This window comes from Dictyostelium purpureum, assembly GCF_000190715.1.
Source record: "Dictyostelium purpureum unplaced genomic scaffold DICPUscaffold_357, whole genome shotgun sequence".
NCBI classification, from domain to species: Eukaryota; Evosea; class Eumycetozoa; order Dictyosteliales; family Dictyosteliaceae; genus Dictyostelium; species Dictyostelium purpureum.
This window is the reverse complement of record NW_003519693.1, coordinates 1-17,415: the sequence shown is the minus strand read 5'-3', so window position 1 is coordinate 17,415 and position 17,415 is coordinate 1. Positions and strand designations below refer to the sequence as shown.

The 17,415-nt window shown below is 23.7% G+C and overlaps 5 protein-coding genes across 5 annotated transcripts; 3 read left to right on the top strand and 2 right to left on the bottom strand.

Moving 5' to 3' along the window:
• Nucleotides 1–477: 477 nt before the first annotated feature.
• Nucleotides 478–4,349, bottom strand: DICPUDRAFT_99406 (uncharacterized protein; the record flags this gene model as incomplete). Its single annotated transcript, XM_003292580.1, has 4 exons — nt 478–2,450; nt 2,518–4,019; nt 4,090–4,227; nt 4,292–4,349. 4 exons carry the CDS (start codon nt 4,347–4,349, stop codon nt 855–857), a joined length of 3,294 nt encoding a protein of 1,097 aa, XP_003292628.1. The 3' UTR covers nt 478–854.
• Nucleotides 4,350–7,638: 3,289 nt separating this feature from the next.
• DICPUDRAFT_99405 (uncharacterized protein) lies at nt 7,639–9,548 on the top strand. The gene is made up of 4 exons (XM_003292585.1): nt 7,639–8,048; nt 8,115–8,219; nt 8,284–8,782; nt 8,841–9,548. The coding sequence occupies exons 1-4, from the start codon at nt 7,855–7,857 to the stop codon at nt 9,396–9,398; spliced, it is 1,356 nt and encodes a 451-aa protein (XP_003292633.1). The 5' UTR covers nt 7,639–7,854; the 3' UTR covers nt 9,399–9,548.
• A 22-nt stretch (nt 9,549–9,570) lies between these two features.
• Nucleotides 9,571–14,746, bottom strand: DICPUDRAFT_99404 (uncharacterized protein; the record flags this gene model as incomplete). Its single annotated transcript, XM_003292579.1, has 3 exons — nt 9,571–12,611; nt 12,689–12,912; nt 12,984–14,746. The coding sequence occupies 3 exons, from the start codon at nt 14,744–14,746 to the stop codon at nt 9,622–9,624; spliced, it is 4,977 nt and encodes a 1,658-aa protein (XP_003292627.1). The 3' UTR covers nt 9,571–9,621.
• Nucleotides 14,747–15,582: 836 nt separating this feature from the next.
• Nucleotides 15,583–16,867, top strand: DICPUDRAFT_157365 (uncharacterized protein; the record flags this gene model as incomplete). The annotated part of the gene is made up of 2 exons (XM_003292584.1): nt 15,583–16,653; nt 16,793–16,867. The coding sequence occupies 2 exons, from the start codon at nt 15,583–15,585 to the stop codon at nt 16,865–16,867; spliced, it is 1,146 nt and encodes a 381-aa protein (XP_003292632.1).
• A 209-nt stretch (nt 16,868–17,076) lies between these two features.
• On the top strand, nt 17,077–17,280 carry DICPUDRAFT_89897 (uncharacterized protein; the record flags this gene model as incomplete). Its single annotated transcript, XM_003292583.1, has 1 exon — nt 17,077–17,280. One exon carries the CDS (start codon nt 17,077–17,079, stop codon nt 17,278–17,280), a length of 204 nt encoding a protein of 67 aa, XP_003292631.1.
• Nucleotides 17,281–17,415: the final 135 nt, after the last annotated feature.

Here is a 17,415-nt window from a genome sequence, read left to right as displayed (position 1 = left end):
TAAATAAATAAATAAATAATTTTATAGTTTTGTTATTAACGCAATTTTAATATTATATGTATATTTTTAAAAAATATAATATTGTAAAAATAAATAAAAAATAAAAAAAATACAATGGTGGTGTGTAATAGATTATAAATACAAATAATTATTTTATAAATTTTTACAAAAAAAAAAAAAAAAAAAAAAAAGAAAACAAAACTATTATTTTTTTTTGTGTTATTTAAAATTATTATAAAAATACATTAAAAAGATAACCCTCTTTGAGTTCTATCTCTTTTCTTTGTGAGTGAAAAGTGTGTGTTGTCTTTTGGTAAGAAGGAAAAAAAAATTAAAAAAATTAAAAAAAAAAAAATTTTAAAATAAAAAATAAATTTAAAAAAATAAAAAAAATAAAAAAATAAAAAAAATAATAATTTCTTTTAGCTATTGGTTTTAAATTAGATAATTATTATAAAGATAAACTATTCTATTTTTAATTTTGGTATTGTTTATTATTTGTGTGGTGTGTGTGAATGTAAATGTGTTTTTTTTTTTTGATTTATTTTAAAAAAAAAATTTTATTTTTTTTTTTTTTTTAAATTTTTATTATTTGAAATTAATCCATTTTAAAAAATATCAATCAATAACTGATTTTCGCTCCACACAATACAATTATTTTATAGTTTTATATTTTGCTATTTTGGGAATAGATTTTCTGCAAGTATATTTTTTGATGTTGAAAACATAGATTATTTAGTAATGTTACAATATAATTTTTATTAATTTTCTTATACTTGATAAAAAAATTTATTTTAATGTACAAAATATTTTAATGATTTATAAATTGAAAAAAAAAAAAAGTTGAAATTTTTTTATAATAAATAAACTGGAGAAATAATTGAGGAGATACAAAATATAGTGGTACGGATGGAGCTTAAGAAAACACCTATTGGTTCGTTGAATGATTCTAATTTTTCATCATTATTTGAATTATTTAAAGAATTTGAAATTTCTTTTAGTTCTTTATAGCATAAGGCAAAGGAGGCCAATGTAGTAATCATTACACTTTCTTGAGAGGCTTCAACGATTGCTTGGCATCTTTCCACAATGGTTGGTAGTTTAAATTCTTTAATACTACGGAGTATTATACAATCGTTATTATTTAAATTCATCTCTTCATCAGGATTGGTTGAATTGTTGTTTAAGAAACGTGGGCTTTGACGTGGAGAATAACGAGGGCTTTGACGAGGGCTTGAACCAGAGTAGTTACGTGGACTTTGGCTTGGATTTAGACTAGATGCTCCTCGTGGGCTGTGGCTGCTATTATTAATATTACCTATAGAACCAACACCATTGCTATCAACTGGTGATAAAATTGGAGATCCAAATGGTGATGATAATGCTCTAATTTTTGATCTTTGAGCCAAGTTTGTAAGATTAATATTGGTTGGTTTCTGTTGTGGTGGCTGTTGTGAAGATGGTTGTGGTTGTGGTTGTTGATTATTCAACTGTTGAGATGATGACAATGGTGGAGATTGAAGTTGTTGTTGTGAGCTAGATAAATTATTGCCATTATTATTTAAATTATTTGAATTTTTGATGATTAAATTGTTTAATGAAGTTGTAATTTTAGTATAATTTGTTAACCATTCTAAAAACTCGACTGATGGCATTTGTTCAATAGAAATACCAGTTTCAAAATAATCTTGTAATCCTGAAAGTGTTAACAACAATAATTTAATAACAGGAATGGAATCTGTTTTAAATTTATTTGAGAATTTTTCGCTTGAAGAAAAAATATTTAATGAACTTTCCAAACTCTTATAACTACTCGAAATAACATTCTTTTGTTTTTCCAATGATATAACTGATCCACTCTTTATACTTGGATTTAAATATAAGTCAATTGTTTCGAATCTATTATTAACCGATTTATTAATTGCATTATTATTTGAGCCTAGGAAGTCTAAAAATTTCAAATCATCATCCAATTTATTATTTAGATCTCTTGGTGATTGTTTTGGTGAAGATGTAATTGGTAATGATGTAATTCTTGGCGAAGATAGCTTTGGTGAGGATGCACCATTTAAGTTATTGCTATTACTATTACTATTGTTATTACTATTATTAAAAGGTTCATTTGGTTTGTTGGAAGAGGTTGAATTTTTTACAGGTTGTATGGTTGGTGATTGAGAATTTGGTGATTCTTTCATTTGGAAAAGTTCAAGTTTTACCATATCTAAAATTTCTTGGTCGACATTAGGTACACCAAATGAACTTCTAATCGATTTTGAGTGTTGTAATGATTGTGGAGGTATTGTTTGTTCTATAATTTCTTTTTTAAACTCATCACACTGGAACAAAATTTTGTCGATATCATCAGCCATACCATGGTATTGATCGACAACATTATAAAGTGTACTGAATGAATTACATTTATATGAAATTGGTGATAAAGCTCTGACAAACTAAAATAGAAAAATTATTAATACATTATTTAATAAATCAATATTGGTATTGTTTAAAACTACTTACTTCTATTAAATTAAACATTGAGGTTTTATGAGTTATTTTTTTTGTTTGGTAAGTTGTTAATAATGAAATTGAGGTAAAATCAGAAATATTAAATTTGGCTCTATTAAATGATTTCTTTTTGTTTTCGAGGTCTTCATCAAAATATTTATTAAAAGATCTAAATAAAGTTGGCATTACTATATCGAAAATATTTGCAATACCTATATTTTCCCTTTCTTTTGCATTTGAATAATTTCTATTTCTGAGATATTCGTGCATTGGTATGATTTTATGATAGAGTTCAAATGTGATTGGGGAGAAATAACGTTGATCATTAATGACATTTGAAATTCGTTTCTTTTCTTTTTCTTTGTCTGAAAAGTTTGAAATGGCCAACTCGAGTTGACTTAAAGAAGTGAAGATATTTTGAATGTTTATGGTACTATTGTTGCTCATACCGCTAATGTTACTATTGGTGTTGTTGTTATTATTTAAAAATAAAAGAGATGAGCATAGTTCTAGTAATCTTTGAACGATTAAATTCCATGGATCCTTTGGAAGAGTATTTGAGCTAAGATAACCTAAAAGTGAGAGAGTGGTACTCTTGGGTCTAAATGATGATGTCGATGCATTTAAATTGTGATTTAATGTAATAGATTCTCTATTTGGTGATGATGAAACTGGATACTCGATAATTGGTGGTGATTGGTTTTGATGTTGATTTTGTGTTGGTGGTGGTGAGTTCATTAAAATTTCAATTGAATCTATTATTTCAAACATTTGTTTCTCTAATGCATTTGCAACTTCACTATTATTTGCTAATGATCTTTTTTGTTGATTAAAGAAGTCATGTTGGAGAATAGGTGAAACATCGGAGGAACGATGACGATTTGAGGAGTTGCTTGATCTACCAAATGTTGATGATACAAGTGATGGTGGACTAAGAGAGGCTATTGAGTCAACATTTGGATCAATTGGTTGTGGTTCACATTCTTTTTGAATATAGTAAGATTGTTGCTCCTCTGAATGATGATGATGGTGATGGTGATGATGGTGAATATTAATAGTAGCATTATCTTTTAATGTGGATGATGTAATAGGTGAACTACTATTATGGCCAATACTTCCACCATTGCTACTTTCATTGGCACCAGCTGTTGTCAATATAACTCCTGATTGTGACTCTTTTCTCTGATTATGTGGTGAAATTGATACAGGGCTACCATTATCATCACCTCCACTTTTATTAACTATTGTCGTACCGCTGCTATTATTATTTACGCTACTACTAAAATCTCCTGAACGTCTATTAGGTGAACTTGGTGGTGATGAGCTATTTGGAGTTGATGAAGTAAAAATTTTATCCAATGATGGATTTCTTTCAATAACTTCTCTTAGCATTTTCGTACTACTGTATGTATCGTGTGAACTAGATCTTAGACTATTTTGTTTGTTTATCATTTCGTTCTTTTTATTTATTCTTTTTTGTGCATTTTTAACTTGTCTTTTTTCTTTATCTTCACCTTTAAAAAGGATCGTTAAATGTTAATATTTTATTTTATTTTGATTTTTAAAAAAATTAGCTATACTTACTTTCACAGTGATCAAGTACAACTTTAACTATGATAAATAAAAATGTTCCAATTACAAATGAACCAATTGTCATTCCTGCAACAACATTAAACCCTGAATGAACATTTCCACGTGCTAAAAAATCTTTAAATGATTCACCTTTTCATGAAAAAAAAATTAATATTTATACATAATATTAAAATACTGTTTAAAGGTGACTTACCTTTTGCATTATTAATAAATATAAAAAATAATAATAATATTAAAATTATAAGTTTCATTTTATTATATTTAAACCTAATATTATTTTTTCAGTCTATAAAAAAAAAGTTTTTATTAAAAATTATAGGTTAATATTTATTTTATCCTTTAATTTAAATTTTAAATAAAACAAAATTATATTTTTTTAAATTTTTATATTTTTTTAAAAATAGAAGGATGCAAATAAAATGCTTGATTTAATATTTTATTAAATTTTGGACTATTGTTTTTTGTAAATCCAAAAAAAAAAATAAAAAAAATAAAAAAAAACAACTGGAAGTAATATGTGGGGTTAAAATTTATAAATTTAATGACACTTAAATAAAATACAAATTTATTTTTTTTTACCCAAAAACAATTTAAAAATAAATAAAAAAATAAAATAAAAAAATAAAAAAAGAGATATAGATTAAAAAAAAAAAAAAAAAAATAATAAAATAAAAAAAAAAAAAAATAAATAGTGATGGAGAGTTATTTTATGATATATACTTTGAAGATAAAATAAAAAATAACAGCTAAATTGTGAAAAATAAAATTTTAGAGTTTAAAAAAAAAAATAAAAAACAAATAAAAAATAAATAAAATTTTTTTATTTATTTATTCATTTTATGTTTTTATATTGTTAATATCTTTTTTGTTACAATATTATAGTTATTATTATTTGGAGAAATTAATTAATTAATTTAACAATAATTTATTTTATTTGTGTTGATGCCTGCTATTATTTTGATTCATTAATAGAATTTTCAAAAAAGATAAAAAGTGTTATTATAATGGAAAATAATACCTTTATTTTTATTTGTAATTAAATAATGTGAAAAATTGTAATTAAATAATAAAAAAAAGAGTCTATTAATAGTTGGTGGTTATGTGTGTGTGCGTTGTGTGTCTGTATGGTGGTGTGTGTGTGTGTGGGGTTAATTAATGTGATTTTGATTGTGTTAATGTGGGTTGTGTGGTAGTTATGATAATTTTAAAAAAAAAAATGATAAAATAATTATCTATAGGAAAGGAGAAAAAAAATTTGTAATTGTGAAGATAAAGATTTTTTTAATTTAATTTGAAAAATTGAAATAAAAAAAAAGAAAAAGGATTAAGTTTAGCAAAGAAAACAACAAAAAAGTCTTTATCTTTATTATTGTAAATAACAACAAGATGGGATATTGGTATTGGTAGTGAAAAGGAACAATTACTATAATAAAAAAATAAAAAAAATAGAATTATAAACGAACAAATAATACTTACCAATGCCATAGTTAATAATTTTAAATAAAAAATAGATAAAATATCTATTTATGCATATTTGTGTGTAAGAAACAGCTAAAAAAAAATTTTATTTTTTTAATTTTTTTAATTTTTTTTTTTTTTTCAAAATATTTAATTTTTTTATTTATTTTAAAATGAATATATTTAATTCAATGGGTAATCTAATCAAATTTTAAGCAATGCTTATTTTAATAAAAATGTCTTTAACTAAAACAATTCTGTAAATATTAACTAAAGATATAGGGATAGACTGAAATAAAGAATTTAGAAGCCCTACTTCGCTTCAAAAAACAACAATACTATCCCTAAAGAATTAGGTAAAAATATTGAAATAGTATCTTTCTGAAGAATGAAAATGAAGAGGAATACCAAATCTTTATTATAGATAAAAATTCGATTCAAATTAGCAAAAAGATAAAGAAGAAATAAAAAAAATAAAAAATAAAAAATAAAAAATATAAAAACAATCAATTTAATTAAAAAAAAAAGCATAAAAACAAAAAATTAAAAAAAATTAAAAAAAACAATCAAAATTAAAAAAAAATTAAAAAAAAACAATCAAAATTAAAAAAAAATTAAAAAAAACAATCAAAATTAAAAAAATAAAAATAAATGATCATCAACTATTGATGAATAATCATTTTTTAATAAAAAAAATAAAGATTTAAAATTATATAATTTTATATGAATAAATAAAACTTTTTGGTGTTTAACCCCTTTTTTTTAAGCAAATCAACAAATCGATAATAAAAAAAAATAGAAATTTTCAGGCTATAAACACCCACATATTAGACCTTATTCAAAAACTTTAGTAAATTAAAGGGATGTAAAGGTTTTATGAATATTATTTTTAATTTATCAAAAAACAAAATAAAAAAAAAAAGTGGTTAAATTTTATACAAAAAAAAATTACACACTCACAAATTTGAATATCAGCCCCTCCATTTTTTCCACTTAATTTGGAAAAGTTTATGAAGATTTTTTTTTTTTTAATAACTTTTTTTTTTTTTACATATTTTTTTTTTTTTTATTTTTTTTTTAATTTTTTTTTATCCTATATTAAAAAAATTTCCATCAAAGAACTAGATATATATACCAATTGTTTTATTTCTTTTAAAAATATAAAAAGAAATAATATTTGGTATTTAAAATCATAATCAAAATATAAAATAATTAAAACACTCATACTACTTTATTTTCTAATCAACAAAAATTTTAAATAATAATTTTTAAAAGATAAAAATAAAAATTAGTACCCCGCATACGATATATCATTAATTATAAAACATAACTATATTTTAAATATTGACATAAATAGAAATATAGAGGTAATTTTTTTTTTTTTTTTTTAGATAGATTCATATACGATAAAAAGTAAAAAACAAACCTTTCATGCACATAAATCCTTTAATAACTATATTATTATAAAAAAGTATATTTAAATATTAACAAAGTATTTGTGTGTGAATAAAAATTTCTATTTGTGTTTGTGTGTTTTTATTTTTTTTTATGTGTTTGGGTGTGTATGTATTAATTATTTTTTTGACACTCTCATAATCACCTTAATTGTTTTTTTAACAGTTATTTTTATACAATACATATTAATATTCAAGATATATAATAATAGTTATTTCTTGTTACTAAACACTAAATTTTTTTTCTTTTTAGTTTAACATCAATATCTTACCAATATACAACAACAACACCACCACTAACACCACTAACACCACCATTAGAATAAAAATTATTACTATTTTAAATAATTTACAACCACACACTCTATTTAAATATATAAAAAATTTAAAGGTGTATCAATATATACAAATATACAAATATATATAAAAAGAAATTTATATGTATGATATTATTAAAAGTTTTATTAAAACATAATTAAACATACTATATTTATCTATATTATTATAATTTTATGATTTTTTTTAAAATATTTAAATAAAATTTTAATTATTTTATTTTTTTAAAATTATTTATTTATTTTTGTTTTTGTTTTAAAATATTTTATTTATTTTTATTATAATAAGGAAAGAGAAAAATATCTCAATTTTAATTTTTTTTTTATATAAACCCATAAATAAAAATCTTTTTTTTTATCAAATCCTAAATCTTAAACACCAATCCGCTAAATTTATAAATCACTATATATAACAATAATATACATATGTAATTTTAATATTAATTTTTTATTTAATAAAAAAAATAAAATAATAAACTAAAAAAAAAAAAAGAAATTTTATTTATAAAATGATAATATTTATAAAATATATATTTATATTGTTAATAATATTATTAAATAAGGCAAATTTAATTTCATCATTAGAACTACCACCAGGTTTTTGTCCACAGCCATTATTATACAGGAACACAACAAACAGGGAAAAAGATATTGAAAGTGGATTTGAATTTGTAGGGGATACTAATTGTGTACTTCCATGCCCGTAAGTAAAAAAAAAATTAATAAAAAATAAAATTAGATAGTACTAACCCTAAAAATTTTTAAATAGATCTCCTCTTTTTACAACTAAACAATGGGATTCATTTTTTTTAATGTCTTTGGTTTTAGGTTCAATATCAATGTTTGCTTCATTATTTTTAATAATTACATATAGGTAAGTTCATATGAAAATAATAAAAAAAAATAATAAACTAATTATTTATATTATAAAATTTTAGTCCTTTAGTAAATAGAAATCACACCAGACATACAATTGGTATATTATCAATGTTTATTGGAATATTTTTTATAATGGTTAGTGACGGTCGTCAACTATGGGATATTGAATTGGGTAACGAAAAATATTGTCCAGAACCTGGTAGATATGCCAGACAATCGGATACAAAATGTTTAACAACAGGTTTATTCTTCCAATTTGGTTGTGTAAGTGCTATATTGTGGTGGTCAACTTTAGCATTCGATTTGTGGATAACCATTGCAAAGAAAAGAATTACAACAAGAAAACAAATTATTTATTATATAGTTGCTTTGAATGCTGTAGCTATAGTTTTAACTTTTGGACCAATAGTAAAAAAACAATATGGTTTTGGACAAGCAGCAATTGGATGTTGGATGTTGGATCTTAAATATCAATATGGATTCTTTTGGGTTCCACTTGGTATTTGCTTATCCATAGGAAGTGTTTTTATTGGTTTAATTCTATATGAAATTTACAAGGTAATTATATAATAATATTAAACAGGTTAAAATATAATTATTAATTATTTTTATTCAGATATCAGATATAGTTAAGAAGAAATATTTAAGAAAACATATTAAACCCTTATGTTTAATTGTTTTAATGTGTATAGAATTCTTTTATATGTTTATCTATTACTCATATGTTACAGCGAATCAATCAAAGTATAACAAGAGTATGACAGAATATATTGAATGTTTAATGATCAATGCTGCAAATCAACCCGGTACATATAAATGCGATTTAAAAACAATTTCACCAAGTGCTCAATTCACATTTTTATTTGCGTTACGTTTAATGGGTTTAGAAGGAATGATATTTTATGGATTCACTAGACAAACTAAAAAGATTTGGAAAAAGTCCTATTGGTTCAACAATAGCTATGTTAAAAGATTATTCCCAACTCATATTATTCCTGGTGAAAAATCAATTAAGAGCAATGGAAGTGGTATAACAAAATCCATTGAATATCAAGATGAACAAACAATGGAATCTATTGAACTATCTGGTATAGAATCAAACAATATTTCACCACAATTAAATCAAAATCAAATTAATAATAACAATTATGATAACCAAAATAATAATGTTTAAAAAAAAAAAAAAAACAATCTTTTAGATTTGTTCTATTTTTTTATGTACGATTGTAATTAATAATACTTTTTAAAAAATAAAAAAAAATAAAATAAAATAAAAAATTATTTTTTGAATATTACATCTATTCAAACAAATATTTAAAACTATAAAAAAAATTTAGTTAATGTTTAGTTTTTTAAGTTTATTTACATTTTTTATTTAATTATTTTTACAAATTAATTTACAGTTTTAAAACTGATCTAGTAATTGGTTTTGTTATTGTTTTTCCAATTTTTTGATTATTTTGATTATTATTTTGATTATTATCTTTATTATTTTTATTATTATCTTTATTATTAATCTCTATATCTTTATCTTTATCTTTACTATCATCACTATCTTTAATATCATTAATAATATCACTATTTGTATCACCTCCATTATCACTTGTACTAATTCTTCTTGTTGTTATAATTTCTTGTTCATCGTTATTTTGCAAAGAAATATTTGGTTGTGAAGTTGATAAACTATTCTTTTTATCACCATCGCTAATACTAATATTATTATTTGAAGAAGATTTTGATAAAAGTTTTTTTGAGTTTAATTTACTTGTTGACATTGTCGAAAGAGTTGAATTTGATCTAATTCTTTTGGTGTTTGAAATAAGAGGTTGAAATTGTTGTAGAGACCTTTTACTGCCACTAATTAATGTTTTTAATTGATTAGTTAAATCATGAATAACTTGAATTTTATGATGCTCTAAACGTGCTAAAACATTTGGGTCAATTGAAGTACGAATAGTTTTAATAGTACGATCCTCTTGAGCTAAAGAGATTAAACAACGAAGAGCCTGTTCGGTTACAATATAGTCGTAAGACTCTAACAATGTAGTGATGGCACAAATACCTTGATTTTCAATGAGTGTCGAAACAATTGAAACATCATTGTGGAGTATCGTAAAGAATTTACAGCATTTTGCCTTTAATGGGTCATCAGCGGTTTGAATTAATTTAATGATAGTATTGATTAAACCAAAGTCAACAATTTGCGAAATTGTTACCTCATCTTGAGTTGCTACCAATGCCAATAGATCCAATGCAATCATTTTAATACTGATATTCTCTTGACGATTTAATAAGATTTTATGAATACAGCCAACGATTTCAAAGAGTTGATTCTTATGTACACCTTTGTTTGCTAACATACCCAAAACTTGAATAGCATAAACACGAATTGGTGCGTCCTTTGGCTCCTTGGTATCTAAATCATTACAAAATGATAAGACGCAATCATCCAAGAGACAATCCTCCATACGTCCCTCTGCATGTGGTTTACCGACCACCTCTTCTTGCAATACTATTGGTAGAGGTACTGGGAATGGAATATCTTGATTATTCCAAGGTGTCTTTAAATTGAATTGAATTTGACCAGAACTATTATTCGAAGCAACCTCGCTCATTACAATATCACTTGATTCAGTTACGAGATGTTCTTTTAAAAGCTGTTGTTGTTGGTGTTGTTCCCTTTGGTGTTGCAATTGTTGGTGAATTAACTTTTGTTGCTCTTGATTATATTTTGTACGAGCCTTATCTAATTTCTGTTTATAGAGATGGTAATTTTCATTACTTGGGTCGATGAATGGGAAAATAGTTGACATTGATTGATTTTTAATAAAGCCTTCAAAAGTTGGTCCATTTCTAGATACAAACTCAACTACAATTTCGATAACCTGTTCAAGAGTTTCGGCTTGTTCAAACATTTTCAAATTGAAACCAATACTATCAATTTCTTCTTCTCTTTCCTCTTCGTTACCTAAAAGACGTGAATGTAATTTAATTTCGGGATTAGCAGACCAAATTTCACGTGCAAATTCTAAATCTTCAGCATCTAAATCCATTGAATCTTCTTGGTGAGTTCTAAAACTATCCAAATATCTATACTCTTCCTGCTTTAAAGATATTATTTTTTCATTTGATTTTTTACCAAAAATTGATTTATTTGAGGTTAATGAAAAATTACTATTTTGTTGATTTAATCCACCAAGAGCACTTTTATTTTCGATATTTTGTAAAAATCCACGAATTGAATGTATTTGAGTTGAAACACGTTTTTGGCAAACTGAAAACTTAACTGCCTCTAAAAATCTAACATTCATTGGTGGTTGATTATCCCAGAGCAATTGATTACAAAGATCAACAAAATGTGTAATATCTTCTGTGATACTATGGACTCTGGCCTTTTCTCTTTTCTTTCTTTCGTCGTCCTGTAGAATATAATCAACTGATTCCTGTAATTTACCCTGTGATAACGGTTCAATACTTGAAAGTTTATTTAAAATTCTATTAAGTTTCATTTCTAAAACAGTTTTTCTAGTAGCACCCTTTAAACAAGTTTCACGCCAATATTGATTAAATGCATCTTGAATTTCCCTACGAGTGTTTATAAAGTCAACAATATAACATTGGCTTTTACCTTTAGCTACCCTACTTAATCTACCAAAAGTTTGGACAGCATCAGCACTCTTTAAAGCTTTGTCAATATACATAACAGCTAGTGATGGCTCGTTAAAGCCAGTTTGGAGTTTGTCGGCCACAATAATTAATTGCACTTTACATTTGGTATCATGTCTTAAGATCTCTGATATACCGTTTCTCTTTGAGCAATAGTTTGCATAAACACCGTTTATCTTTGGGTCTGATTCATCCTTTAACTTTTTCTTTTGTTCAAATGGCGAAAAAGAAGCTATAATATCGAATTTTTCACCCTTTGGTAAAGCCTTAACTAATGCCTCTAAAGTTTGCTTATAGAGTAACATTTGTTCTCTACTACTTGTGACCAACATGGCTCTACCTGTAAAATCTTTATTGTTCATTTGTTCCTTTAATTTGACAAAATGCTTTATAATATATGATGATTTCTCTTGAATAATTTTCTTGTCATTTTGTGTATCCTTTAAAAGATGATAGGAAGCTTTCTTTTCATCATACAAACCACTACCATTAACTTTGTCATTATTTGAAACTTTTGTTAAAATTGCAACTGTTGTATAATTCATAGTAACATCCATAATAATTTTATCTTGCAATGCTTTCTCTAAAGAATATGTATGAAATGGTACCCTAAGATTACCTCTAGTGTCACCAAACATTTCTAAACATTTTGGAGTTGGTGTACAAGTAAAACAAAAATAAGTTATATTATTATTTTGTCTATTTTCATTTGTTAAAATTGCTAAAAAAATAAATAAACAAAAAAATTAATAAATTTTTATTGTATTTAATAAATAAATAATAAAAAATAATATTTACAATTTAAATTTTTTGTTGCTTTACCATGTGATCTTTGAGTTTCGTCTGAAATTAATGCAATTGATTTATATTTACTTGAAATTTGGTCAAATTGATCAATAATACTTGAAAACTTTTGCATTGTAGTTATAACTACCCTAGTTTTAGCTTTACTTAATATTTCTTTTAATAATCTAACTGTACTTGGATGGATAACTGATTTTAAATCATTATCTTTTAAAAATCTAAAATTGAAAAAAAATTAATATTAATATATTTTTTTTTTTTGGTATTATGGAAATAAAATAATACATACTGAGTAATAATTGAACCTAATTGTGTATCTAGATGTCTTTTATCATTTAAAATTAAAATTAAATCATATTTTAATCTTCCTTCTTCTAAAAGTCTATAAAGGTTATAAACAAGACATGCAATTGTTAAACTTTTACCAGAACCTGCAGCATGTTGAACTAAATAATTTTTAACATTTTTAATTGGTTTGATAACTTGATTAATACCCAATCCTGATGTAGTAGTATTTGTAGTATAATTTGAAATAATTGAAGTGTCTGAATTGGTTGATGATGGGGCCGATAGTATACCAAGAGGTGATAATGGAGTACCTAATGGTGTTGCTGGTGATAATAATGGTGCAATCTTTTTAGAATCAATTTTGAATTGTTCGACTATATTTTGTAAAATTTTAACAACAGCATCTTTTTGATGAAAACGTGGTATTTGTTTTTTCCAACCCTCCATCACCATCTTTTCAATTGAAACGGTATCCAAGTTTTCAATATTTACAAAACATTTGTTATCCTTTGCTGTAATTTCTTTTTGTGGTGGAGATGTAATTTCGCCTTCCTCCTCCTCTTCATTAGAATCTTCCTTTAAATCAAAATCATCTTCATTATCTGACTGGTCACTTTCTTGTGAATCAAATTCTAATTCATATGCTGGAATAATTGCCTCTTTGCTAAATGATTTCTTTTTTCTTGGTGTTGTTGGAGTTGTTGGAGTTGCTGTTGTAGTGGTGGTGGTTTCTTTTTTAATATCTTTATTTGTTGCTGTTGATGCAGAAGATGGTATTTCGAAACCAATTGTTTTAGTTTTTGGTTGATTTTTAATAGCGCCACTATTACTTGGTTTTGTTGCTGAGGATGATGAAGTTGAAGATTTAGAACCAAAAACCTCTGAAGCTGATTGGGGTGATGGCATTAAAAAACTATTATTTGATGAGGGTACATGGAATGAACCTGGTGGTGAAGGTTTAAGATATATTGAAGGTGGTGAACCCCTTCGAAATAAATTATGGTGAGTGGTAGTTGGTGATGGTGAAGCTGAAGAAAAACTATTATTTGATAAACCTTGGAATCCACTATAATAACTGTTTGGGGATTGTTTTGTAAAGGATGAAGAAAAATTTGGAGATGTTGACATTGAACTATCAGATGATGTTGATAATTGTAAATTTGAAGATGAACCTATTCTTGATGAGGATGATGAAATTTTTGGTGAACTATTTGCAGATGATTGATTGACCTGATTTTTTTGATTGAAAGAAGATGAAATTGGTATACCTACAGGTCTTAAAAAACCACTATTAGACGATTTTATTGAATCGATATTACTATTGACCTTGGTATTATTTGAATTTTTGAATAAATGCTGTTGCTGTTGTTGCATTCTAGAGAGCATACCACCAAATGTTGATGGAGCTGAAAATGGCTTATTAAAACTACCACCAACCGATGAAGGACTACTTGCTACCGATGATGAATTACTCCCAATACTTGACGATGGTGTTGCATTTACAACCTTTTTACTATTATTTACAATTGGCTGTGGACTACTTTTAACAGATACTTTTTTCGCAGTTGGTATTGGTATTGGTGCTGATACTGGAGATGATGATAGAATAGATTGAGTTGATGGTGTACCTGCCATTACCACCTCGCCGCCATTGCTACTGTTACTACTACTTCTAGATCTAGTGGTTGGGATATTTGTATTTGAGGTTGATAATGACGTTGGTGGCTTACCACCTTTCTTTTTATTGCTATTATTACTACTCATCTTTAAATCTATTTTAATATCTTTTTATTATCATCTATTTAATAAATGTTTTTTTGTTTTTGTTTATTTTATGTATACAAATGTTTATTTTATTGCTCTATTAAAAAAACTATTGTTTTATTAAATTTAATATATATATAATTTCTAAATTTAGAATTTTTATTAATAAAATAAATGATAAAATGAAAAAAAAAAAAAAAAAAAAATCTAAAGTATATAAAGATGATAATAAAAAGAAGATATTTAATTATTTATGTAATGATTTATGTTTTTTGTTTTATTGGTAATGATATATAAAAAAATAGAAAAATTAAAAAAAAAAAAAGAAAAAAAATTTAATTTAAAAAAATTTAAAAAAAATTAAAAAAAAATTAAAAAAAAATTAAAATTAAAAAAAAAATAAATAAAAAATAAAAAAAGGATTGAAATAAAAAAATATATTAAATTCAATAAAGTATATCATTTATTGTTATCTCTGGTTTTTTTAATTCTATTTTTAAATTTATGTAAACCAAACTAATAAAATATTGGTTTTTTTTATTTTAATTTTATTTTTTAATTATTATATAATTATTTTTTTAATTTTTCAATTATTTTAATTTTATTTTTTATTTTTTAAATTTTTTTAAAATTTTTTAATATCACAAAATAAAATAAAATATATCTTTTTTTTATTTTTTTTAAAAAATTAATTTAAAAAAATAAAGTGATATTTTATAAATAATAATAATAATAATAATAATAATAATAAAATTTTAAACGAAATAATAAAATAATATTGATAAATAATAGTAATTAAAAATAGTAAATTAATAATTTTAAATTCTATTATTAAAATGGAACAAAAAAAAGAAGATTATATTTTTGAAAAAGATGAAATTATAAATTTAAATGTAGGTGGTAGATTATTTAGAACGTATTTATCAACATTACAAAAGAGTGAATTTGAAAACTCTTTATTGGGAACCATGTTCAACCCAAGAAATAAACACCTATTAAAACCAAACGAAAAAAGTGAATATTTTTTCGATAGATCACCGGATCTATTTGAATACATTATCAACTATTATAGAACCAACGAACTAGATATACCAATTTCAATTCCCTATAAAATGTTTATAAAAGAATTGGATTATTTTCAAATGCCTCATCACTCATCCACATGTAATAATAATAATTATAATTTTAATACAATGAATAGTTTTAAATTAAATTTAAATCCAATTCAACAACAACAGCATCAACAACAATTAAATTTAAACTCAATTCAACAACAGCAGCAACAGCAACAACAGCAACAATTAAATTTAAATAAATCTAATCTTAGTCCAAGATTAATAAATAATGTATTATTAAGTAATTTAAATAATAATAGCAATAATAGTAGTAATGGTACTAATAGTGGTAATAATAGTAATTCAAATAGCTGTAATATATCACCAAGAGTAGTTTTAAATAATGAAAATCAATGTAATATAAATAATAATAATGAAAGCAATCAAAATAATATTATTGATAATCAAAATAATAATCAAAATAATCAAAATGCTACATCACTTTGTACCTGTAATAATATGCTATTGGGTGAAAGATTAAAATTACTATCATTAGATAAAGCAAGAAAAGATGGTGGTGATATGTTGGAACTAATTAAAATCTATTGTTATGAAACTTTAATCAAGGCAGCAGAGCAAGGTAAACAATATGAAATTATACAATTTAAATCATCTGATACCGAAATTGAAAAATTTTATTCATTCATTTCAAATCTTAGAAATAGAGAATTATTTCTTTTAGATTTAATGAATGATGGTTTTGATGTTAATTTTAGCGAAGAATTTGGTCGTTATTATCACTCCTATTTATTACAAATAACATTTTGGTCAAGATATTCAACCAGTTCAAATGTAATTATAATACCTTTATTATATATATTAAATTTTATAAGAGATTCTAACATACATTTAATTTACTTTTTACAGGATCAAGTTTTACACGAAATTAAACAAAAAATTATTCAACTATCTGCTTTTATTTATAAAAAAGGTTAAAAAACAAATAAAATTACTATATATTTCCAGTTTTCAAGTTTTCAAAATGAAACAAATGATTATGTCTTAAAATTATTTTTTTATTTTTTATTTTTTTTAATTTTATTTTTTTATTTTTTTAAATTTTTTTTCTATTTTTCTAAAATTTTTTTTTTCATTCATTACTTTTATTTCTACAAAAAATCAGAAAAAAATAAATAAAGTATATATCTGAAAAACCAAACATACAATATTATAAAAATAGACACTTACAATATTTAAAATACTCACTATACAGAAATGCCAGGTGTCACTCCATATCATAGACAAAAATTAAGAGGTAATATTTTAATTTTTGGCAGTATTGCTATTTTTTCGGTTGGTGTCTATGCATATTCAATGTACAAAATGGGTAATGAAGATTTCAAAGAGTATAATGATTTTGGTGTTAAAAAAGACGAAGTTGATATTACCAAAATGAAAAGAAAGCCAAGAGAAAATTAAATAATATATCCCATAATAATAATATAATAATAATATAATATAAACTCTATAAATAAATAATACTAAAACAATGAAAGAAATATCATTGTAAATACAATTGTATATAAATTTTGTAAAAAGAAAAATAAAAAAAAG

What these genes read in the sequence shown, in the direction of transcription:
- DICPUDRAFT_99405 (XM_003292585.1), top strand. Translation starts at nt 7,855, where the DNA reads ATGATAATATTTATAAAATATATATTTATATTGTTAATAATATTATTA. An exon ending in TTTTTAATAATTACATATAG is followed by an intron (nt 8,220 to 8,283) that starts GTAAGTTCATAT and finishes ATAAAATTTTAG; the next exon opens with TCCTTTAGTAAATAGAAATC. An exon ending in TTCTATATGAAATTTACAAG is followed by an intron (nt 8,783 to 8,840) that starts GTAATTATATAA and finishes ATTTTTATTCAG; the next exon opens with ATATCAGATATAGTTAAGAA.